General features: G+C 47.8%; 1 protein-coding gene across 1 annotated transcript in view; it reads right to left on the minus strand.

The window, feature by feature from the left end:
* Window positions 1-26,556, minus strand: part of BTAF1 (B-TFIID TATA-box binding protein associated factor 1) — a 2,675,064-nt gene that overhangs the window by 2,525,660 nt on the left and 122,848 nt on the right. The window contains exon 3 of the mRNA XM_069611378.1: window positions 15,329-15,443. Coding sequence (XP_069467479.1) covers window positions 15,329-15,443 — 115 coding nt within the window. The remainder of the gene's footprint in view (window positions 1-15,328; window positions 15,444-26,556) is intronic.

Here is a 26,556-nt window from a genome sequence, read left to right on the forward strand (position 1 = left end):
CGAGCAGTAGGTTCAGAAGGTGATGGCCTCCTTACAGTCGGATGTTCCTCATATTGTGTCTTGTTTAAGTTCATGTTTGTACTTGAGCTAGAAATAGCTATATCAAAACCCAGAGGAAGTAAGACAGTCTGATCTGGCTTCCTCTACAAAATTGGACTTTCCTGATGTCCATTGAGCCAATTGAGTGAAGCACAGGCACAGTGTGCAGAGGCTTCATCACATTCACCCAGTTTAGTATCAGACCGTCCGATGATTTCTTAAATCTATTATCACTGTGTATTGCAGCGCTTCGCATTTTGGTCAGTCAAACTCTGGGAGACTAGGATGGATTCCAGGCTTTAAGGAGTGGGGCTCAATAGCTGGCTGCTTATTGCTATGGCTCTCCAATGAAACTGCTCGCTTCCGCACCACTGTCATGAATAGTGCTCCCTGTGATGCCACTAGAATGTCGTGGGGCAATGTCTTTGGGTCGGGCCATGCATTCTCTGGCACAGAGCACGGAAGTTCAGCATCAAGTTGTCTTCACATGAGGTCACGATTTTGGCTGTCTCCGGCATTCCTCACTGATCATCCGTTATATACACCGACAGTTCCATTAAAGCCTTCCTGCGATTGAGCTCTTCGTCTGTCAAGGCCTCAATATCAATGTACACCGAATCCAACTGCTCAGCAGTAGTCACCTCAGATTTCTTAGTATAGGTTGAGGTCCTGTAGCTTGCGCCCTAGTGGTCGGGAGTTTCAGATTTCGTAAAGAATGACCTTGAGCCATTTAATCTGGGTTTACCAGAGCTTGCAAGATTTTGATTTCTTCTGTCTTCCAGCTTTTTGAAGAGGAACCTTGGATTCCAGCGAGGATGGTTGTTTCTGGAAGATGGCAAAGGAGTCTTTCACCAGGTTATCTGCCAGCAAATGCGGAAGAGTAGTAGAACGCACTTCTCCATTTTCAGCATCAAATCGGGGCAACGCCTTTGTCCTGATGATCTGAATAACTACTCGCCACCGCAGGAGCCTGGAGGTCTTGCACTGCAGTAGTGGTGTTAATGAGAGGGAGGACGGTATTGACTAAATTAATGTCTGTTGCCGGTACATTTGAAGCCACTTTCACATGGGAGGGACAAATGTTCTCTACATGGAAATGTCTTAGATTGGCCTTTTGAAAGATCACATCCAGGTATATCAGTGTAGCGGTCCTAGATCTCCTTTGTGTTTGCATTATTAATGGACAGCGCAGGAGTAGGAACTGGACGCTGTAGCTCGTCGCAACAATTTGGCTGTTTCCAAAAAGGCCGTCATTCTCTTGTCCACCTCTTGCCAAATTGAAAAGTCTTGCTTGCCACATAGGACTGTGCCGCCTCCCTGTCCAATCTGTTTTGGAGCTTGGTTGCAAAGGCTTCCAAGTAGATCCGTTTAGTATGAATCAGGGCTAGGAGGGTAGCTTGGTCTTTCATGGCCTCACTATAAGATTCATACAATTTTAAGAAAGGCGTAAGGGAGATTGTCAATGTGGCCATCAAGATATTTTGCAGTTCCATCATAGTCTTTGGAAGGTGTGCAGGGTTCAAATGACCGGATAGACAGTTGGGCCTGGTGTTTGGCACCAATATTCTCCTTTTGTCAGCTTGAGTCGCGGTCAAAGAAGTGTCTCGTACATAGTGTGGGGATGACAAACTCTGGATCAGTTGGGCGCTGGTAGGGTATGATGGTCCAATGGTCGCTGTTGAGCGATTTGATCAATTATATGGCCCAGTCAGTTCTTAGTCATTAATTTATTTTTGGTTAGTTGGCACCAAAGAAAACATCATTGCAGAAATGAATGACAAGTTTTTGACACGGTAAATCGCTACACAGCCGACGCGCGTTTCAACCCAAGTCTTTTTCAAGGCCAATTGAGTTAAGGGGTGGACTTCGAGATACTGTAGGCTGGTCCTCCCAGATAAGGGCGCCAGGGGGGCTGGATAGCCAATCGTTGGCCGGGTCCTGCGAGTTCGTTGCATGCGAGCATTCTCAGAAACACGCGTTCTCGGAAATCAGATGGGTGTGCGCCTCCATGTTGGCTGAACCCTCCCCCCCCCCCCCCCCAAGTTAAATGGTCCCAAGTAAATCGTCCCATTCTATTGTTGGTCTTCATGACTGTTTTGAGCCATAGGTGCCAGGACTGACTCCAAGAGAGTCTTGGATGAGGTTTTAAGGCCTTTGACCTGGCCCTAACTGGAAGGCTGACTTGCCAGTGAGGGCCAGGGGCAAGAGTCATGACAGCGGATGAACGATTATATGCAACCCCCTACTGGGGAAGCATGGGAGGGTACCTGCACTGGTGCCTCATTTGTTTGGGCATAGCCAAACCTCTAGGGGCTGCAATTCTTCCCCACCATTTACTTCTACAACCCCCCCCCCCTTTGATGGTTTTACTGATAAGAGGATGTTTGCCCTTGGGGGACTGTAGTAAGACCAGGATGCTCCAAATCCAGGATTTTGTGAAACCTTGGCTGCGAAAAGAGGAGTGTTTTATAAGGTGACCCGATGGATAAAGGGCTGAAATGTGTCCACATGTTTAATGTCTCATGCTCCTTTGTAGCTTCCAGTTGACAGCCAACTGCCTTCCCAAAGAGGACTTAATCTTCAATAGGCATATTGATTAAAGTTACCCAAGTCTCTGGTTTAAACCTGAACCCCCCAGAGCCATGAATGGCGTTTAAGAAGAGTACCTTCAGCGATTACTCGCCCAGAAGTGTCAGCTGAGTCTAAAGTATTCAAGATATTTTGTGCTATTTGTTTGCCCTCTGTAGAGATTTTTAGAAGGGGTGACATCACAGCTTGGAGGACAGAATCGAGAGGTTTTAGTATCTCGTCCCACTGCGCGTTATAGCTTGCAACCACGTGGTGTTTGCAATACATTTTATATATGCCCGAAGGTTATTTTTACCCAAGGTATACATTCTCTTGCATTCATTATTGGGTGGTGCTTCAGCACTAGATAGTGGAACACCGGCCCTTTTCCTAGTGGTGGTAACAAGTAGGGAATCAGGCTTTGCAGGTTCTCCAAAATAAAGACTTTCAGTTGGTTCAAAACCTTTTTCACCCTGGACTGTCTGAGTAAGTGACGGTGTAGTAAGTGATGGGGCAATTCTTTTTAATGGACTGTAAAAACGAGGAATAGCCTGGCTGATGGCCTCCCTTTCGTTTAAAATATCCTCAATGAAATCAGTGTTGTCACTGTTCTTAACTGTTTCTTCTGTACGACTATGAAAATGATTGTCTTTTAACAAACCATTGTATAACAGTTTGTCATCAATGGGTGAAATGTGGCCACTCAGGTGAAACATCTGGCATGTCTATAATGGTAACATATGGGTACTCTTGATAAAATTCATCAGGGTCATCATTAGGATAATCCTGACCAGCATACCATAACATCTTGACCTGCCTCCGCTACCGCTTGGAAAGAGTAATAAGATGTCCAAGACAATATTTGTGGCTGATGTTTGACGCCTTGGGGATTTTGATAAGGGTTCTCCACTTTGCAAGGGTTGCTCCATCTCCAATGTCTTTTGCGCGATTGGGTATTTCTCCATGAAGTTTACCAAAGAGGAGACCTTGTCCATCGTTTCTTCAAAACATTTTGCCCAGGATCCTGTTCTAGGTTTTTCAGGCAGAGGCAACACTAAAGCCTCAGGGTCTTCTCTAGGGCCCTTTTTCTGAAGAGACTAGGATAAAGAAGAGTCGGCCTATGAATATTGTGGCACTTTCTCAGTGACAGCAGGTGTGTGAGAAATGTGTGCATGGGCCTTTTTATGGTGTTCATCTTTGCTAGCATGAGATGTGTTTTTTCTGCATGTTTTGATGTTTGTGAAACACGTCAGGGCTTCACACGCATGCCTGATGGTGCCTGTTTTTCTTTATCGCCTTGCGCAAAATATGGTTGCGGAAGCACAGCAGGCTGCTTGGTCGGTAGGTGCCTTCCGCCGGTTTGCCGCCCTCTTTCGATACATCTGTTGAATTGCAGCTTGGGGTTACGTGCATCTGTAGCCTGGAGTCTTCCCCTTGACAGCGCTCTGCAATTGCCTTTCAGGGCTGTGGACGGACTCGCTTGAGCCAGAAGGTTCAATCCGAAATTGAGCAGTCGCTGCCTTGGCCATCCGCGTCCCACTCAAAAGGTGCCAGTAGGTGTTTCCGATTAAGCCATCACCACATGGGCTGCCCGCTGTTTGGTGCATCATTCTTTTAGGGTTTTGCGACTAAATTTGCAAGACACAATGGCGCTCTGGGTGGTCTCGGGGAAGGCAGTGGTTACACACTGGATGGGTGGCCTTTCATGGATATTTTCTTTTACAGCTTGGACCGAATTTAAAGGAAGTTCTCTCCACTGAATGAGAATTATAAAGGCAGCTAGACAAGGGCAGTATGACAATGCATTACTTACCGTAAAAGCATTTGATGGTTGCATCTGCTTAGATTCACATGCTGTGCATAGGTCCGACATCCAGTGGTCACTGCGGAGTATTGTATTTTGTTTTTCGTAGTCGAAAAGGGGACGTCGACAAGGCGTGTCTGTAACACTATCCCTATAGTGACGTGTGTTGTACCCACAATCCCTCACGCGTCGAGGTCCCTCTGTTTGTATTTTTCTGCCCTGAGGGAGCCTTCTAGGAGTGAGTACAGAAAAGAGAGAAATATAGAAAGATGTCTATGTTCCTTCCATCCAAGCGGGGAGGAAGGGTGGCGCATGTGAATCTAAGCATATACAACCATCAGAAATGCTTTTACGGTAAGTAATGCATTGTCTTCTGATGTTTGTTAATCTGCTTAGAATCACATGCTGTGCATAGACTAGCGAGCAGTACCCGGAGTTGGCGGTGGGTTATGAGAAGGAACAGTAGAGAAAAGAGGTCTTAATACTGCCTGTCCCACCTGGGAGTCAGATCTAGAGTGTGCATCTAGACAGTAGTGTTCTGTAAAGGTGTGCACAGAACTCCAGGTAGCCGCTTTGCAGATGGACTCAAGGGGAACATTGGCAATGAATGCTATGGACGCCCCAGTGCCTCGAGTAGAATGTGCTCTTGGCCTAAAGGGCAGTTCTCTCTTAGCAAGAGTGTAACAGAGTGATGCATTGTACAATCCATCTAGAAATAGTGGACTTTGAAACTGCATCCCCTTCTCTTCCTGCTGCCACCGAGACGAAGAACTGATTAGTCTTCCTCAGTGGTCTGGTTCTTTCCATGTAGAACATGACCGCTCTGCGCACGTCTAGTGTGTGCAGAGTCCTTTCTCCCAAGTTGGAAGGATTTTGAAAGAACGCTGGTAGTTCTATAGACTGGTTTACATGGAATTTTGAGATTAATTTTGGAGCAAACCTTGGGTGAGTGCGTAGAACCACTTTATCTTTCTGAACTGTAACAAAGGGGTCTAGAACAGAAAGAGCCTGTAGTTCGCTTACTCTGCTGATGGAGGTGATAGCTATTAGAAAAGCAGTCTTAAGGGTGAGGTCTTTAAGAGATGCTTTGTGCATCGGTTCAAATGGTGAGCCCATGAGTTTGGTAAGTACCACGTTAATGTCCCATCCGGGAGCTGGGTCAGCTATCGGGGGGTGTATTCTCTTTACTCCCTCCATGAAAGCCTTTATAACAGGGATCTTCCACCACAACACTTTGAGTTGGGAAGTGGTGCATGCAGAAAGTGCCGCTAGGTGGACTTTAATGGAATTGAACACTAGACCTGAATCCAATAAATGGGTCAGGTATAGAATAATATGTGTGGGAGAGCAGTCAATTGGGTTGATGCTCTTTCCTCTGCACCAAATGACAAATCTCTTCCATTTGCTAGAATAGCAGTGGCGAGTGTTAGGTTTTCTGGCTTCCCTGAGGATGTCCATGCATCTCTGTGGGAGCTGTAGATGTCCAAATTCTATGATCTCAGGAGCCAGGCTACTAAGTTCATGTTCTGGGGGCATGGATGCAGAGTCCTGCCCTTGTCTTGTGACAGCATGTTGTACGGGCAGGGGAGTTTCACTGGGGGAGATAGAGACATCTCCATCAAGTGAGCGAACCATGGCTGTCGGGCCCACATTGGAGCCACCAGTATCATGGTTACTTGTTCCTGGTGCATCTTGTACACTACCTTGTTGAGAAGGGGAGTAGGGGGGAAAAGCGTAAACAAATCTCCCTGACCATTGAATCGACAGACCGTTCCCCTTGGATTGGTTCTGGGGGTACCTGGAGGCGTAACTTTGGCATTGTGAGTTCTCCAGGGTTGCGAACATGTCTATTTCTGGGAACCCCCATTGCGTGAAGACGTCGGAGACGATGTCTTCGTGCAGTCGCCATTCGTACTCTTCGGGCAGGGGGAAGTCTCTGCTGAGTTTGTCTGCCAGCAGATTGAGTTCCCCTGGTACATGTTGTGACAGAAGGAACATTCTGTTTGAGAGCCCACTTCCATATGTTTTGGGCTAATTTGGACAGTCCTGGAGAGTGGGTTCCCCCCGGTTTGTTGATGTAATACATGGCTGTGGTGCTGTCTGTAAGGACCATCACTGTCTTGCCTTGTAGGTGTTCCTTGAAGGCTTTTAGCGCCTTGAACACTGCTAGCAGCTCCAAAAGGTTGATGTGTTTGGATGCTACGTTCGGAGTCCACTCTCCGTGAGCAGATTGATGGGATAGGTGAGCCCCTCATCCTGTGAGGGATGCGTCTGGTTAGAGTGGCTTCCGCCGCGGGTGTGGCAAAGGGTTTCCCTTTTTCTAGGTTTTCTTTTGTCCACCACCGTAGCGAGAGAACTAAGGCCTGCGAGACCACCACTAGGTCGTCCCATAGTCCGCTGGCCTGACACCACTGGCTGTTGAGCGACTCCTGCATTGGGCGCATGCGCAGGTGCGCGTGAGGTACCAAATAAATACACGACGCCATCATGCCTAGCAAGCGCATTGCTTTGCGTACCGTCACCTCTCGACCGGATACATATTGAGGGATCTGAAACATGTTTTGGACCCTCTCTTTGGAGGGGAAGACGAGGCCGTCCTTTGTTTGAATTAGAGCCCCTAGGAATTGTTTGATTTGGCTGGGGTCTAGGCTGGACTTCTTTTCGTTGATGGAGAAGCCCAACTGGAACAAAAGGTCTACAGTCTTTTGGGTATTGGAGAAGCATGTTTCGTAAGAATCCCCTGTTATGAGCCAGTCGTCGAGGTAAGGGTAAACTGGGATGGACAACCTGCGCAGGTGGGCCGCTGCCACTGCCAGTACCTTCGTGAATACTCTCGGTGCTGACGCTATGCCGAAGGGTAGCACTCTGAACTGGTAGTGTTTGCCCTCTATCATGAACCGGAGGTATTTTCTGTGCGCTGGCAACATTAAAATATGAAAGTATGCATCTTTCATGTCCAATGTTGTCATGTAATCTCCCTGTGATAGCAGTGGGATCACTTCCTGTAGGGTCACCATACGAAACTTTTGGGGTTTGATAAACTTGTTCGCTGGGCGCAGATCTAATACAGGGCGCATGGTTAGATCCTTTTTGGGTACAAGGAAGTACACTGAATAAATACCTTCCGTTACCTGAGATAGAGGCACAACCTCTATGGCTCCTTTTTCGAGCAGTTGCTGTACTTCTTGTATAAGGATGGCAAGATGTTCCGGTGACATGCGTCGTCCCCTTGGGGGTTTGTATGTTGGGGAACTGTTGAATTTGATGCAGTATCCGTGGGCTACGGTGGAAAGTACCCAGCGGTCTGACGTTATCCCCTCCCATGCTGGAAGAAAGGATGTTATCCGGCCCCCGACCGGTGTTGCATGGGAGGGGACGCGAATCTTCGCGTCACTTGGTGTGGTTAGGGGCTTGGGAACCTCTGGGGGTGGACCCACACCCTCTTCCTTTGCCCCGGCACTGTCCTCTTTGGCTGTACTGGCCACTATTGGTCTGGAAATTGGTGGCAGGGTACTGTTGCTGCTGGTTTTGTTGTTGGCGTTGGCCACGAAAAAAAGCGTTTATTGCTATAGCCGCGCCTGGTAGCGGGCTTAGAGATTTGGTCAAGAGTTTTGATCGTATCAAACTCTTTTTTAGCCATCTCCAGAGCCTCATCCACCGCTTTCCCGAAGAGGTTTAAGTCTTCAACAGGTTTATTTATTAAAGACGCCTGTGTCTCCGGTTTGAACCCAGAGTTGCGTAGCCATACGTGTCATTTTAGGACTATTCCCTGAACTAGGGAACGTCCCGCAGTTTCTGCCGCATCCAGAGAGCTCTTTACAATACTCTGGTTGACCTGGGTTCCTTCGCCAATAGTTGAAAGCAGGCGTGTATGTAATGGTTCCGGCGCTTCTTCGGCGTCCTTGCAGTTTGGCCCACTGCGCGTCCGCATAGCTAACGAGCAAAGAATTGTTGTTGGCAATTCTTGCCGAAAAGGCGGCCGAGGATGTAATTCTTTTTGCAAGGGCATATAACCGCTTGCCCGGTGGTGCCTCACTGGTGGAAAGTGGTAGCCCTGCCCTTCTTGTGTTGGTTACCACCAGGGAATCCGGAATGGAATGTCCCCGGATGTACAGCGGGTCTGAGGGTGAAGGAGTGAAAAGTTTTTCAATTCTAGGATTGACCCCTCTGATTAGTGCGGCTGTGGACAGCGAAGGGATGATTCTTCTCCTCACAGAAGCGAGGAGGGGAATTGTCTGACTGACCGGGGGTTTCTCCTTAATCACCCTTTCTGCAAAGTCTAATTCAGGGGAGAGCTCCCCAGTGTCCAGTTCGAAGTGTACTGCTGCTCTACGCAACAGGGTATTAAATGTGGGTTGATCGTCAATGGGAGACGTGTTTCTAACAGGTGAAATGTCAGGAGGATTTAGGTTCAGGGCATCAGTGTCGGAATATATTGATGGTGATTGCCAGGGGTGAGAAGGTCCTTCTTCTGGATTTTCTCCGAAGCCTTCTCCTACCAAGTCTGGGCTGTCTTCCAGACCTTCCTCCTGGTTCCGTCCGTCTTCCTCATCCATAAACTCATCCTCTTCCTCAAAATAATGTTCTTCCCCAGTGAGGTCATACACACTGTGGAAGTCTGAGGCTGTGTCCTGGTGGGGATTGCCTAATCTTGGAATTTTGGCCCTGGGGTCCTCCTGAGGCCCTTCTCTTATTCTCTTTGGAGTGGGAGGGTTTTGGGCATTCATAAACCTCTCCATTCTTTCCATGCAGAGATGGAGCCTCTCCATGGTTTCATTGGGTACCCCTGAGCGGTCTAGCGGGGGAAAATTGGTGTCTTGTAGCTGAAAACGGCTCGACCTCTCCCATAACGTCGAGGAAAGTGTCCCGTCGCCATCCGAAAAGGCTTCAGGTGTGCTGGAAATCCCTTTGACTGAAGGAGATTGTCCCTGTGTTTTCTGTTTTCGGCGTGTCTTTCGACCTTTGCGTAACGCTCGACGTGTCTTTCGGCGTACGCTTGTGGGCGTCGGCTACCACGATCCTCGCCAAGCTCTCAGTGACTCGTTTGTCAGCGGAGAGCTGTGGTTTCGACGTTATGGGTGTCAAACGCTCTACGGCGGTATGCGCTTTCTGCTGATGCGCTCCGGCTGATTTGGGGGCGGTGCCCTTATTTGCCGAAAGCCCAGTCGCTGGTCGCGGTTGCGAGAGGGGCTTCGAACCCGAACGGTCCGAGGAGGCCGCCGGTGAAACCTGCGTCTCCTTGGGCGCTGATGCTCTTTGCCCTTGGCAAAGAAGAGCCATGGGTTGTGTGCTTATGTGTGGTCTTGTGTGCGTCAGTGTCGCCGGGTGTTCATCCCCATAAGCAGGGCGTGAGCCGAGCCCGTCGGGGCCGGGGACAGACGACGAAGCGCGTGTGCGCTCTCTAGGTGGGGTTTACGACTTCCGTAGCGGAGGTCGTGGTATCACGTTCCTCGTCACTGTCGGAGGTAGCGACGGTGGGTGGAGCGTCGGCCTTCGACATAGCGTAGGGTGCCCACCTTTTGACCCTACAGTCTTTTAGAGTCTTCGGCCTAAGAAGCCGACAAGCCGTGCAACCTTCCTCCTTGTGATCGAGGGGCAAGCAGCGGTTACACCGTGAATGCTTGTCCTTCCAAGTAAACTTGCCCTTGCAAAGCGGGCAAAACCTAAAGGGTGTCCTCTCCATAGCCGAGGCAATAAAACGTGATAACCACCCCAAGGGAAAGGAAGGGGAAAAGGAAAGGCATTCTAAGAAAAGAATTAGAGATGTCCCACGACCCCCACTCTCCCTACTGTATTTGGCCTGCGAGGCCAGGCCACGTGTTCAGCAACGCCGAAGGATCTCCTCCGCTCGTCCCCTCCATCGAAGATCTTGCTCGGCGGAGACAGCTTCACGACAGCGTCGAGGGGGGGGAAAAAAATCGATATGTTCTATATTAATATAGGAAACGACCAAAGGTCGAGGAGATGAAATCTGCAATGTCTCTAGAGGAGCTCCACGTAAAGGCGACCTTTAGCTGGGCGGAAAAAAAACTATCTGAGGGACCTCGACGCGTGAGGGATTGTGGGTACAACACACGTCACTATAGGGATCGTGTTACAGACACGCCTTGTCGACGTCCCCTTTTCGACTACGAAAAACAAAATGCAATACTCTGCAGTGACCACTGGATGTCGGACCTATGCACAGCATGTGATTCTAAGCAGATTAACAAACATCAGAAATGTAGGTATGAATTCTTTGATAAGGTAACAATCAGTGCCCCACTCTCCCTAGTGCTAGGCCGAAGCCTAGTGCAGGCCAAAGCTGGACCACCCATCAGATTCGGCAGTCGTTATTTGATCGTTCAGGCTTAAAAAGTTGTTCGGCGCAAAGTGTGAACGGCGATGGTCGAAAGCGATTAAAGTTACTTGGAAAAAGTAGCCACGTAACACTTTCATCCACAATGGCAGAAATAAATCTGAGACCCCGACGTTGGAGGAATCATGGGTACAGTAGACATCACACTAGGGATAATATTACAAACACGCCGAGTCCCTTTTTGAACTTCAAAAACATGGGCAATATGACTACCAGTAGATGTCGGCCTATGCAAAGCAAAAGATTCAAAACCGATCCACAAGCCTCAGAAATGGCATCAACCTTTGGTTCTTCAGAAGTGCACATTAGGAGCTCTCAAATGGAGCCAACGAGAGGCTCACACTCAAAAGAAAACCTGAGGCATTGTCATGTCAGACATGTATTTAGTCGGGGGTCTTTGGGAGCGAATCAAAATCCAACTGTACTAAGGACAAAATCATGCCACAGAGCAATAGAAAAAGGGAGCCCGCAAGGACCTGTAGAAAATGTCCACCGATTCACATTTGCACAATGGAGGCCATTAAGGGAACAGGGTTATCGTCATTACCAAAAATCTTAAACAAAACCCTACATTATGGGATGGCCGACTGGTAAGCAGACTGGGTTACAGCAACCCAGTCTGCTGCTACAGCAACCTTGATCACCCTTCGGTGGTTAGCCATAGGTTCCTCAGTTTGCATACTCTGAATCGGCTATCCACACTCTGTGGCAAGTGGGATCTGCCAAATCAAACAGGGGGAATGAAAGTTGGTGTCCCTCCGTTGGAGAGCTTTTTAGGCAAATATTGCTCAGTGTACATCAACGAGGGCCTTAAATTTGTGCAAAAGTGAACTTTTCACAATTCATAGTTATCAATTCACCCTAAAAAATATTTCCAGACTTCATTACAGTCAAGGAAAAAAAAAATTATATATACATGCACACTCGAATCTTCAAACCCCAAGTTACAGAACAAAACTGCTAAAACCAAGGTTACTTGTTTGCCATGTAAAAAAAAAAAAGTAATCAAAGGCTCTTTGTTCCTTCTACTACGGAAGTCACTTTAGCAATACAAGTTCAATGCACTAGAGTTGGTCTTTCTATGCCCAGGACAGGTATTGCCATCTATAGGCTTCAAGCAGTTCTGCAAGACAAGCTCTTCCTTTCAGTCAGTCCACCTGCTCCCAAATGTTTGTTTTGGGAAAGGTCTCTGCAAGCAGTCCCATCCGGGAAAGGACCTCTTAAAAAAAAAAAGGGACATTTTCCGAAAAGCTGCTTCCAGTTAAAGTCTCAATCAACTTTTTTTCTCCTGTCGCATAGGCTCTCCTCCAAAAGAAATCTATTCTTCCGTTTTGGATTTTAACAATCACCCGTAAACTGTTACCCAGGTTGTCAAACCACCCTCTGTTGAGAATGCTACAACTAACCCTAGCGGGAATGCTAAAAAAACTGACCAGAGAGGAAATCCAAACCACTCTCAAATGTGGCAAGTGAGATGGATTAGAGCGACAAGGCTCAACTCTCAGGCGGGGCGGGGGTGGATTGTCAACACAAAGGTACAATTAGTCCACACACAAATCTAGAAAGTACATGACACCGATATACTGGAAAACAGTTTAATCAAGCCAACACACAGAATTATCCAGTCAAATAAGAACGGAGGATAATACACATTATTGAAACTATATCAAGGATATTTAAATAGGAGCAATGGATATACAAGGTCTACCCAAAGTCTTCCTGTGGCTCCTTTGCAAAGTACCAGCAAGCAACCTAAAGTAACGGGTTGGGGAGAAACAGGATACTTTACAAGTAGGTAAGTAGCCAGCACAACCAAGTTCAGTGTCCTAAAGACACATAAGAACCCCAGTACATGTGGAAGGCACTGAACCTGGTGCCCAGCACCGAACATGACAGGGTGTGCGTTAAAGGGGAAACAAATGTTTATGCAGAGGAAAAATAAATTCACAATCCCTAAAACACAATTCCACACCCATTTAGACCTCCTAGGTCCTTATACCAGTATTAATGCACAGCTCACCAGTATATATTAAGGACACAGGGGGAACCACAAACCGTAACCAAAGCTTTCTAAATTCAAGGAACATCTAGACAACCATTTTGAGTTAAATTTCATGTGGAAGTATACATATGGTTACTAAATGCAGTCAGTCTCTACAGTATACAGTGCAGAAACCAAAGAGGTAACTTTATAACTGAGTATAAAATCATAGGAAGGTACTGAAGTTATGATTGTTGACCCAGAGCTCACTGAAACCCTGAAGGGTCCAGAAAACATGTTCAGGGGCAGGTAAGTACCCCAGGATAACTAAGGAAAGTTCTAGAGTGCCAGTTTTAGTTCAAAGTTGCAAAGCATTTAACAGTGAAATTATGGCCCATTCACACTGAATGAGAAAAACAGTTATGCGCCCGCTCCCCCCGACCTCCATTGCAGATGCTGCACCGATGAACCACAGGGAAGCTCACAGAACACCACAAGAAAAGATTCCAAAAGGTCAGGCGATTGACACACCCCTCCTCCCCCCTACACCGCCAAAGAAAAAAATTGCAGGACAGGGGGACCACTGCCCAATGCAAGTCAAGTGGAATCCCGGTTAGGATTTACCTCCTATGAATCACTACCACAGACCAGGTGAGCAACCAGTAGTAAATGAGCCTTTATAGGACCTCAAACTCCATACTCGCACAGAAGGATTCAGCAGGCACTGCTCCAGTTATCCAAAACAACTTAGCAAGTACACCACTCTTCTCTACATTTGGGGTTTTCAGGATCTGGTTCCAAGGGCTTGGCACCCTGAACAATGACCTCAAATACAGGAGATTTACAGAAGCTAGGATATCTACCTTCTATCTACTAGCAAAATATCCCGGGAAGATGCCTGGGAAATACCAAACAGACCACTCCCAGCAGCACATGGCCCCAAGAACAAGACAATGGTTGGTGACACCTCGAACGTCCCGTACTCAAGAGCCAATGCATTGATCAACTCGCAGTACCCCTCTGGACTACTGCAGCAACCCACAGCAAAGCAAAAGATCCTGGCTGTAAACAGCCCAGAAACAGTCCCAAAGTGGAGGGCTTTACCCAGAAGAGGTGGGAAGTCACCTTGAGTCACTAAGAAATCCATACTGGAAGCAAAAGAAAAAAAGGTTCAACGGTCAAGCACCTGCTCAAAGCATGTATGGCCAAGTGAGGGCTTTGAAAATGGTCAATGCATCGGGGCCCAGCAGAAAAACACCATCACAGAAGCACAAAAACAAATAGACATGTGCGTTGCTTTTGGCTTCTTCCTCCAGAAAATCAAACACAAAGGATCTCAATACAATTTTTTCTGTGCAAATTGGTTTGGTCTTTCAAGGACTTTAGATCAGATGCTTTAATTTAATTGCCATTTAGGCTATTTCTCCTTCAACGATGGGGCAAATACCCCATGCCATCATCGAAACAGTTGAACTATTTTCTATTGCTCACGTACTTTCAAAAACTACATGTTCCCAGGCATGCACCCCTTTCTTCCAGTATCAGATTTCTAACATTCAACTCACAATCTAGTCTATAAATGCATTGCTGGAGTACTGGGATCATTTGAGACACCCAATATGCAGCCATAATCTCCCACAACGGTTTCAAAATCCATGTACAATTACTTCTTTGCTCCCGTTTATTTTCTATCCCCCTTGAAAGCAAAATACAAAGTTATGGAACAGTTTGTAACTGAAACCAACAAGCTCCTAGTGGCTTGTTTGCCCTGCTTCTGCTCCACTGGCAGCAACACTACTTTCTATTTATTGTCTAATGGGGAATGACAGTACATAAGACAATTACACAATTTACACACAACACCACTCCCAGCCAACAGCATCAGCCCTTAACCTAAACCCTAATGACCGATACGGACAGTGCCAGTCCAGTTAATCCCAAGGCTAGGATAATTTCACCACTTTGTCCAACAAGTCAAGCAGTAAGATCAGTGGATTCCTTATACTCCCTTTGCCCAAAGACCAAGTGAACCCTGCCCAGAAGATTTATTGGTAGTTTGGGAGGTGTGGGTTGGCTTAAACATTCGTGGTAGGAACCCACTCTTCCACTCTGGTAGTTCAGCAAAACAAACCTGCAGTCCCTCGCCTTCCTCCCAATGAACACAATATGGGACTTTGTTCCATTTTTTTATTTTGGTAACTGGTGCTCTTCTGACATACTGTTGTGCTCCCCTTTCTTACAGATCACTTACTGCAAGGTCATAAAGTCATAACATGGTGGTCTCAACTAGCATCACAAGCAGCAGAAATATGTTTCATAACATTGAGACTATTCACAGGCTGGTGCACTGTACTGACGCCACTAAACACATTGCACAATTACCATTATCCAAGTGGAAAGTCAAAATGCCTCAGGTCAGTGTACCTGGCTAAAGGAATGAACCTTTTAATACTTCATATATTTTGAGTAATTTCAAATCGAACAAATGAAAGCCCGAAAGGGAGTCTGAAGTAAACTTTTTTGATACTGGGTTACATCAAATACACACAACAATGGAAGCAGCATGTAGTCATCCTACCTTGTTTGGCTCTAGGTGTTGGATGCCACTCAGGAACATTTTTCATTATTGCTTCCACAGCCTGCCCTGCTGCTATTCGGGTATCCCAATTAGGACTCCTCAAGTATATCAAAACCTGTTTCAGAAAAACACAAATTGAACCTAGACATTGTAGACAAAAAGCTATGAAAAACATTGTGGCAGTTTATCCCACAATTGTTGCATTGGTGTGCAAGTGCAATATAAGCCACTAAGAGCATTTGTATTTAAATTTCTTAATCGGCATTAAAATAAAGAAAAACTAATCTTTCCATATTCACTGCTTAGACCATTAACAAATCAGCAGAGTTACAGTTCATAGAATATAATAAAATGTTTAAAATAACAAATTGCTTAGCAATGTTAATATGCACAGAGCTAGGTAGGGATGGGGGAAGAAATTGAGTCAAGCCACAAGTCAAACCATACATTAGATCCCACATAAGGTGTAGTTTCAAGAAAATTTGCAATTTAGCGGGACAAGTATAGCGCTCATTATTGGCTCTGGTATATATGTCAAAACAGTCCCATTTCGCAAAGAAATGCTCATCACCTGGCGAAGTAGGGGATCTTTTGGTTAATCCATCCCTTGCAAGGACAACGGGATGGAAGCCTTGGTGATGCAATTGATTGGGCGTACCACCTAGTACCATATGTGCAAATACGTCTAGAATGAGACATTATACCGGGGGTATCCTCTGGGGGAGAAAATGGACTTAATTGAGCAGCCTAGAGCTGCCATTCTGTTTTGAGGCTGTAGCCTGTTGTCTTGGTTGCCAATAGTGAAGTCGTTCTCTCGCTCACCCGTACAAGCTGCTTTACAGGATTCAAACAATCCAATGCTCCCATTGTCAAATAAATGAGCCAGGTATTCACACCCTTGCCCTCCTTTTTGCAAAAGTGACCCCATAACATGCTGGTAGAATAAGATCGGGGTTGCAAGCACCAGGGAAGGTCAAGACCCAGCCTGATAACCTCCCTATCTTAGGTTAGTAATGTTGCTCTTGTGGAGAGACACTCATACATATCAAGAGGCCTACCCTCTCTTGGGAGCCAAGGCATACATCTCTTGGGTCTCCCAGTTATCTCCTTATAGGACACCACACTTCAGATGAGTGGGGGTTGATCAAATCATGGATAGCCCTCAACTGTGCCGCTTGGAAATACGTTTGCATGTACTGAAGAGCCACTCCACCCCAAGTCTCTGCCATTCCATTATGCCATGTGAAGACCTCTAGGTCTTGCTGCAGTCTACTTGGGTAACTGCGTGGTATGGGTACTGACAGAGCCTGGTGGCTATACAGCAACATTGGAAGGAAACTTATTTTAAGCAAGTTAATCTTCCCAAACCAGGATATCGCTCTTCATTACACCCCCCGCTACCCCCCCCTCCCCTCCAAGCCCTCAGGTCGGCCCTAATGATTTAAAACTCAAGGTAGTTTGCTTGATACATATGTGCCCCACGCAAAGTCTGCTGAAGCCCCACATACTTCAAGGAGCCAGTGGTCCAACGGAAGGGGGAGTTTGAAGTGTTTGTTGGCCAATATTGATGTTCAGCACCTCACTCTTATCCAGGTTCATCTTGAAGCCCGTAAACTTCTGGAACACCTAGAAGTTGCAGGAGCATGGAAACCGTAGTCTCTGTGCCCGTTAGAGTTATGATATAATCAGCAAATAGAATATTGGCCTTACCATGATCCAGGATTCCCTGATCTGATCTTAATAGCTAAAGGAAATTGTCTTTTGACCAGCAACTGCCTCAACCCCTCAAGAGAAATCATCCTACGCAAACCTGATTATTTCAAAGTACTCTTCAAAAGGCACATCAGCCTCCAATCTCGCCAAGTTCCATCGACTGCAAAATAAAGCAGTGTGCGCAGCACTGGGCCCCCGTCGCTCGGACCACATGACAGTAGCACGCCGAGCATACAAATGGTTGCCCATTAAAGCCTGCATTGACTTTAAAACTTTCAACTGCTAACCGGGGCATCGACAATGAACACCCCCACCCCTTTGAACGGCACCATCTCCAAGCATCAACAAAACAGCTCCTTCGATCCTCTAGCAGTATCTCCCTAGACACCGATTCAAACGTGCCAGAGCAGGGGGCATGAGCTTTACTGTCACGGCCCCCACTCTCTGGAAATCCATGAAACCTCATATGCAGCATTCAAGAGACTTGTAAAAATATGGCTGTTCAATAAATAGGATTACCACCATTAAGGACCCGTCACCCTGCCATCCTAACTCGACCCGAAACTCTGGCCCATGACTTTCGGCTACTGTTCGCATACCGGTTGTATACCTTTTTCATTGTTTTATCCTTTACTGGTACAAACGCTGAGATACCTGTGGGTTTGGGCGTTACACAAATGTTATAAATAAAATAAACCCAAAGGCAGAAGAGTGTAGGTGAACAGGGCATTGGTCTCTGGTGCCACTTGACAGGACAAAGATCCCAGATAAAAACCCATTGGCTGCCACCCTTGCCTTGGGAGCAAAAAATACAATGAGTCCCTTACAAAATCCACCCCTGTTGAAACTGTTAAATACCTCCTTTGGAAACGCCCATTCGACACAGTTGAAAGCCTTTGGCATCCAACCCCAGCAACATGCAGGGAATATACATCCTGCGAGCTATAGCCGCTACCCCGACCTTTCTAACCTTATCCAAGCCTTGCTTCCCCGTCACAAAGCCTGCCGAATCACTACACAATAAAGCAACACCCAAACCAACCTACTGGCCAGTATCTTAGCGTACATTTATATAGACCTACGTTCAAGGCTGCAATGGGACGCTAAGAGGCAGAGTGTTGGGCCCTTTCCCCGCCTGGTAATCACAGATCTTGGCCTCGCCCATAGTACCCGTTGAGACCCTCTGCAAAAGCATTGTATTGAAGAGAACATTAAGGGCCCAGCAGGCAGTTGGTGTATTGCTTGGAAAAAGTGGTAGAGGATCCATCCCATGCACTTGCCACCCTTTAAAGAGGAAAGGGCCCTTGGGCTCTTTTTTGTGATCTCCCCTTAAGTTAAGAAGCTCCTGCTATCCATCCAGGAATTCATGCATCTTGTGGAGCTGCGGACACACCGAGGCAGTGAGGGTACTATAGCACTTGTCAAATTTCACCAATAGAGTGTTGTGCTCCTGCACCATGTACCAATGCACCCCTTGTAGACCAACAATTTACCTTGAAGGGACTCTTACTTGGGTTTCCAGGCCAGAATGTTTCCCCCCCTTTGTTGCTCTCCTCAAAGTAATTGTGTTTATCTCGAATCAGAGCAAACAGCATTGGAGGATCTGGGGATGTTGACCTGTTTTAACAGCACGCAAGGCCCTAAATGTTTTCTTGGAACTGGTTACTCTAAACTGTTCCTTCTCCCGATGGTCTTCTCCTTAGTGTCCCTGGCAAGTGACTGGGCCTGCTCTCGTCTCAACGGAGATGAATATCCCCTGCACAAAGGCCTTAAATGCATCCCACATAGTGTCTGTGACTGGCTCCCTTGAATTGCGCTGGAAGATCTCATATGCTACTCTCCCACTCGCTCCTCACAATTGGGTCCTTCAACAGGGTTGGGTTGAGCTCCCATAGACTAGTTCTTGACTTGCATTACTGAGGTCGAAAGGTCGTCAATCGATATGGGGGCATGAGCCGAAAACTCTATCGTACCTATCCCAATCTCCTCCATTCTCATGACGGTTGCTTTGTCGAACCAATAATAATCAACTCGAGGGTAGTACAAGAAAAAGGCATAGTCCCTCATGGATGGGTGACCATTCCACCAGGGTGGAGTCCTTCAACTGCATAATGAGATCCTCAGAGGGCCAGACAGCCCCCGCAATAAAGTCATTTAGAGGTGTCCCCTGTAAAATCCATGGGCAAGGTGGAGCCCCCCCCCTCCACATCTGACCCATCACGATATGGCCCCCTACAAATGTCAACAGCTCTCCCAGCATAGCAAATAAGATTCTGCCAGATTTCGGACCACAGACTGTCGCCATGGTCACCGCCACCAGTACAAAAATGCATCTCCCCTTCTCATCTACTTTTGATTTAGATTGAAATCAGAGCTTGCCCCCCCCCACCCATTAGTATTCCCACTTCCCTCCTTCACATGATATGCTGAGAAAAACAGGTGCCGAAAGATTAGTGTGCACTCTTCTAATGTCTATGCTTCACAAATGGGTCTCCTGTAGGAAGGAGAAGTTGATCTGCTGGAGTTTCAGCTTCTGGAGTAGGATGGCACACTTCCTACTTAAAGCACCTCACATTATACATCAAGCATTTCAGCATTGCCTCGGCTGTAGAAAATGCAACACAGACTCGGTGCCAAACAAAAGCCCCCCCCCCCCCCCCAAGCATCCAACCCCCCACCGCCAAGAACCCAACCCAAAAGCTATTGTCCTGTGTTTTAAACAAGGTACCTAAACAAACATTTTAACAGTGGCGTATTCCAGCAGTCTAGCTACCCAATCAGAATGAATAGAGAACCCACTGGGGTTTCACCCATAGAATTATAGGTGTGCAGGATCTTCTCCATGATTGTGAAGGAGTGTAACTTAATTCTGGCTCTTGGGCGAGTGCCTGGACCTTTCCACATTAGACAAACTTTATGCACACGGTCCAAAGTTATGCCATTCTTGGCAACATTGGAGCATGGGGTCCTTTAGTTCTCTGTAGAGGCCTTCCCAAGTCAGACCCCTTGAATGCTCCTCCAGGCCCGCCCCAAATTCTGAGGGTCTCCTACGGTGCCAGTTCAAAATCCTCAACAGTTGTCAGGAGGTTATTCATTCCCAGTGTTGCCCCCGCCAGTTCACTCTGCATGTGAATAACATCCTCCTGCAAGGTATGTACAGCCTCTTCAGCATCTGCCAGTGTGGTGGAAAACTGCTTCAAGCCCATGGAAAGCTCTAGTAAGGACTTTCTAATTTCCATGCTCCCTTCCCCCAATTTCACTCTTAACTGGAAGATGTCCTCTTTCGGAGATGCCATACAGTCCATCTCGTCTTTTTTGGCAAGCGGTGGTGGAGCTGGGCTTAGCATGCGTATGGTGAGCCAGCTTCTCCTTTCTTCTGGCTCCCCCCACAGCCCCAGTTGTCTGCAAGGTCCAGAGGCAAGTAATAGATCTGCCTCTACCTGGAGTACTGCAAGGTGACCTACAACCAGCACGCCAGTCACTGGCTCATCTTAATTTATGCTCCTATGGCCCAGTGCTTTCGTGTGGCCCCACCAGAGGTTCCAAGTGCTTAAGAAAGATGCTCAGGTATGTAGAGACTACCGCTTCTTGCAGTCTCCTCCAGGCATCTGGTGATCATCACATACCTCCTGAGCCCTGTGAGCAGCTGTATGTTATTTTCTGAGCACCCTCCAGGCGTAGCTTACTTCGGCTCCTCACCGAGGCTCCACATGCCTCCCAGGAATACTATACCGCCTTCTTCACCCACTTGCTGCTCTCCACTGGCCAGTCCACACAGAGGGCCGCATCGGTCTGTTACCAATCAAAGATATGAAGCAACTGCTTGTTCTTAGACAAGCAGGCTGTCTGCCTTCTGTCCCCCACTCATCAGCCTGCGGAAATGGCAGCGCTCTGCTCACCGGGCTGTGGCTACTCCTCGGCTCATAACTGGCTAAACATGATCCGCATTGGACGCAGCGACCCTGTGACACTTAATTGGTTCCGAGCTACATCAGACAGCAACCGCATCCCCGTCGCCACCTGTTCAGTGGTTAGAGCTATGGAGAGACGGCTGGCTAAAGTAGTAGTATCTGAACTCGCCAAGTGCACTACAAGCTATAAAGGAAAGGAACAGCTATAGAAAAAAATAGGGTTGCATATTGAACAGCTGGAGAAATGCACAGTGGGAGGGATGCAGTTGGCATGGATCACCAGTCATTAAGAGATATTGGCTAACGGGTTGGTGACAGGGCTGCGTATGAGACCTCGAACATGGAGGTAGTGGATATAGAGATCCCCTTAAGTGTGGCTGAGGTTCAGGTGGTTGTGAAAGACAGAGTTAAGGGAGAATGGCAAAGCAGATGGATACAAGCAGGAATGGAAGGCACTTGTAGGCGGTACAAAGGAAGGTTCAGTGGAAGAGAAGGGGGGAGAGGCTGGGGCGTAATGCAGATTTGGTACACAGATGAAACAATCTTGAATCAGCTAAGAGTGGGCCATGCAGGTTTAAAAGGATGGAAGGTTAAGCAAATTGTGAGGTGTGCAGAAGCCCAGAAACTGACTCACTATATGACGGGATGCACACAATTCAGACTTCAGAGGAATAGCATCAAGGGGGAAGTGAGGGGAATATCGGATTTGTTTAACCTGAAAATTAGGTCAAACAAGCAGTGCAGGTTCCTCCTTTAGTATGTTGGGGAGAATGGGAAGTGGGAGGAGCTTTAGTGGCAGTGTGTGGCTAACAGGTGACTAATGGAGAACATCACTCCAGATGGAAATCGCCAGCTCCCGTCCGTGAGGAGCCACCCCAAGAAGACAACTCAGGGTGGCAGCTCAGTGCTCTCCAGGCTCACACAGGGGCATAGCTCGGCTCCCAAACCCACCTGGAAAGTCGATTGACGGTTTGCCCCGGGTGGCCAGTGGGCACCGCTGTCCATCTCCCTTGTGGGTAGGCCTTAGCGCGCCCCCCCCCCCCAAAATTAAGACCATTCAGCAGTAGAATTTCATTTTAGGGTTGGCTGCCTGTAGATAAAGCAGCACCAATCTCCTTCACTGCCAGTGTACTTTACAGAAAATGTATAAAGCAGGATGCAGTGTAACTAGGGGAAGACCGACAAATGAAAAGGAACATCGAGGTGCTGCATAAGGGGTGGGGATACTGCAGTGAAATACTACACGCCAAGCTTTAGTCGTAGCAAATAAATGCTAATGGAGGGTTTATGGTTCCAATATAATTTATTACTTTATTATACATGAAAGCATCAATTTGGTGGTGTCAGCAAACTGTTGTAGCGGTGTAGTGTTAGATTGTTTGAAATCAGATGAGTGGATGCCATGGCATAGTTGGTCTGCCTAGAATGTGCTTGAACGTAGGCACCGAGGATGTTACTGGAAGTTCATGAAGGAGAGTACCAGATGAAGCAAACTATTAAATCAGGAAATTGGCCTCCTTTCTAATGCATGTACCATGCCAAATGAAAGACGACAACAGCGCCAAATGCTTGGTTCGACGAGGACTGCAGAAAGACAAAGGCGGCCATAGTGTCATGCAAACGAGCCGGTGCAGTCCTGGACAAACACTGCCTCCGGGATCTCAGAGCAAAATAGAAGGCCCCAATAAGAAAAAAAAGCAGAGTCAGCCAAAACAAGGTGGGCAGCCCTGCATATGGTACTGGAGCAGGGAGATAGTGCAGCCTTCTGGAGACTAGTAAAGGGAGCAGAACCCCAATCGGCTCTCCAATGGCACATTTCAGCAGAAGAGTGGCAGACTCATTTCTCTAGACTGTATGTAAACCCAGATCCACTAGCAGGGACTGAGCCTGGGCAAAAAGAAGGACCGAACCAGTGCTCCAGATGACTACGATTGATGAAGTCAAAAATGCCCTGAACTCAGAAAAATTGGGAAAAGCAGCTGGCTCAGACCTCTGTGGACCTCTACAAAGACAAAATCCTTAACTGGGCCCCAATCCTGCTTAAGGATTGTAATGCTGTCATTGATGCGAGAGAAATCTCCAAGACTTGGAGAAAGGCAACCATAATCCCCACATACAAGAAAGAGGGGCGGGGACTCCCAGAGAACTACTGCCCTAGCTCGTTACTAGACAAGGCAAAATATTCGGAAGAATAATCCTGACCAGACTCCAAACTTGGGTAAACGCAGCAGGGGTTATTACAGGAGCGCAAGACGACTTGTGCTGGCAGAGGCACTCTGGACGGTTACCAGACATTGGGTCGTAAAAGATTGGTCGACCAGACAAATGGTCGAACCAATTTTGTCTCCCCCGCCCCCTTTTTTTCTAACCTTTTTTTTAAAAAACGAAAACCCGAAAAATATATAATTAAAAAAAAATTCGACCATTTGGTTTGACGAAATTGCGTCGACCAAATGTCTGGACACCGCTCACAGACCCTTGTATAGTAGTGCATCTGAGCAGCCAAGGCCTAACTCAGGAAAAGGAGAGGTCATCAGGCACCACACACCATGAACACCAAATGAGAATGTGTACACAATACTTTTATAATGTACACAATACTTTTATAAAAATGTATAAGGAAAAACAGGTAAGGCAAAATCAAATTACAGGCAAGTAAACTTTTTTCTTGTTACGTTGTACCATCTTTCACAACGTGATTAAGCTTAGTAAAGTCTTCATAAGAGGAAGTGCGTTACTGCACAAGTAACACTTCTATCGAGGCAAGACATTTTAGAGAAGACCAGTTATGCAAAAAGAATTACCTTCTGCAAAAGTGTTCCAAGGTTAAAGTTACTTACCTGTAACTACTGTTCTCCAGAATGGTCTGGCGTGGATTCACATGCTCAAAAATATTTCCCCATCGTCAGGCTGGGCATCCTTGGTAAAAGAAAAATCACTTTAAAACTGTACCTCCTCTAAACCAATCACTGTCCTCTAGGTCATACCGCCCCATCAAATGATAGTCCTCTCCCTAAGCCCCGCCTCAGGCAGCCATCTTCAGATTTGGTAAGCATGTAAAGTGGCAGTAAGAGCAAGACGAGCCGCACAGTGGATGGAGGGAGTGTTTGCATGTGAATCCATGCCAGACCCATGCTGGAGAAAAATAGTTACAGATTAACAAACCTTCTCCAGCATGGGGTCTGTCATGGCTTCACATGATCATGACTAACAAATCCATAGTAGTACAACATTACACAACCACGGCAGGTGGCAAGGCTCAACGAAATGAAATCTTACCTCTGGAACAGTCTCACCTCAAGCAAACCAGTCGAGTAGCACTGCTTGGCTGACCCTGGACAACTCCCTGGAATCCGTCAACACAGTAGAACTTCATGAAGGTGTGCGTGGACCTTCATGTAGCAGCGCTGCCGATGTCCAGCAGGGGCACACCAGACAGGAACCCCATTGTCGCAGCAATGGCTCTTGTTGAGTGGGCTCTTGGACAGCCGGGCAGCGGTCGGTTCGCCAACCGAGTGTGTGATGCAGCCAGAGAGCTACCTTGAAATGCAAGCCTTTCCATGGTTCACAGGACCAAAGTTCAAAAACTATTGTGAAGTGTTCCGGAAACTTCCTGCATGACACAGAACTTCAGGGCACCAGCAACGTCCAGCGAGTGCAAGGCCCTTTCTGACGGCGACACTGGTTTTCGGAAGAAAACAGTCAACACCAAAGGCTCGTTGAGGTGGAATCGCGACAGAACCGGCAGCATGAACGTGGGGTGCGTATGCAGTAGCACCCTTGATTCGTGGAAGGCCAGATACGGTTGCTTGCAGTATAGGTCCTGGATCTCACCAACACGTCTGGCTGAGGTGATGGCCACAAGGAAAGCCGCCTTCCATGAGAGAAACTTGAGTGGGGCCTGATGCATCGGCTCGAAGAGGCCCCCATGAGCATCCCCAGTCGATGCACCAGTGCCACAAGCCCTGCGCTTCCTTGGAGTGCCGGGGATCAAGTGCCCCCTCCTCCCCCATGCTTCCTGATGTAGAACATGGTGGCGGTTTTGTCTGAGGATCCTCACTACCTTGCCTTTCAGCGACGGAGGGAACAACTCGAGGGCCCAGCACACTGCCCGTAGCTCCAGGATGTTGATATGCAGATCTTCTCTAGCAGCCAAGGGCCTCTGGCGTGCAGACGTCCGGTGTGTGCTCCCGACCCTTCCAGGGAGGAGTCCGTGGTGACCATCTCCTGGTATTGGAGTGGCGGGGGGTTTGAAATCCCATGCCTTGGGCGATGTTAGTGCAAACGCCCCACCACTTATCGCCCGTCAGAACTCTTGTTGAGGAATCTTGTCCATGAAGCTTTCAGACACCTGAATCCAACAGGTGTCCAGGAATTCCTGTAGAGGTCGCATCTGCAACCTGCAGAGATGGACGAGGTTGATGCAGGACGACATACCTAGTAACGACTTGATGACCCACACTGTGGCTGTCTTAGTCGACGACAGTCGTTGCACCTTTCCTTGAATGGCTGCTAGCCTCTTCTCTGGGGGCAATGCCAAGCATGACACTATTGAGTAGGACGCCTAGTAACAGCATGTTCTGCGATGGCATTAAGCAGTACTTGGGATAGATGAGAATCCCAGACCCGCGACTAGTCAGACGGTCGTCTATGTGTTCGTCAGGCAGCTCCCTCGGGTGGGCACGTATCAGCCAGTCGTCCAGGTACAAGTATACGCATATGCCCTGTAGGCATAGCTGGGCCGCCACTGGTGCCAGGCATTTTAGTGAACACTCTGGGAGCCAACTTCAAGCCGAAGGTAGGACCTTTAACTGGTGGCGCTTGCCCCGCCACCAGGAAGCGTGGACATATCGGACGTTTGTGAATGGGGACGTGGAAATAGGCCTCCTCCAGGTCCAACAATGTCAAGAAGTCTCCTTTTCCAATTGGCCGAGCACGTGCTGCAACATGATCATCCTGAACTTTTGAGACTTTAAGTATTTGTTCAGATGTCGTAGGTCCAGGATGGGCCTCCAGCCCAGTCTTCTTTCGGACTAAAAAGTAAATGGAAGAGACACCGGAGCCCCAGATCTGTTGGGGAACTAGCTCCATTGCCCCTTTTCATAGCATGGCTCATACCTCTACCAGAAGCTGGGGGATGTGCTGCTCATGACAAGGAACCAGAGGGATCCGCGGACACCTGCGTTGGAAGGTGTGTCCCTGGGCGAGAGCGTCCAGCACCCATCTGTCGGTGGTGATCTTTCTCCCGTAGTTGACTAACCTAGTCAGTCAGCCTCCCACAGTGTGCATGAGTGGGGGGCCACACAACCTGGCCATTCTGGCTTGCTCAGGCGCCAGCGTCCTGCCCTTCAGGCGACTCCGTCCTCCGTTACCGTAGGCCTGGGAACAGCCCCTGTAGGCTTCTTGCATGGAGGATCGGGAAAGTTGTCTGTATAACGCAGATAACCCTTTTGAAGACCTGCTCGACTTTCCCCTGGAGGAGTGAAAAGACAACGAGCAGTGCTGCTGGAGAGTGATGAGTGGCCCGTATCCGTCTTGATGGCCTGAGGAACTCATCGACCGCCTTCCCAAGCAGATTGTCTCAGTCGAAGGGCATGTCCAGCA

This window comes from Ambystoma mexicanum, chromosome 8, assembly GCF_040938575.1.
Source record: "Ambystoma mexicanum isolate Mex_15411 chromosome 8, UKY_AmexF1_1, whole genome shotgun sequence".
NCBI lineage: Eukaryota > Metazoa > Chordata > Amphibia > Caudata > Ambystomatidae > Ambystoma > Ambystoma mexicanum.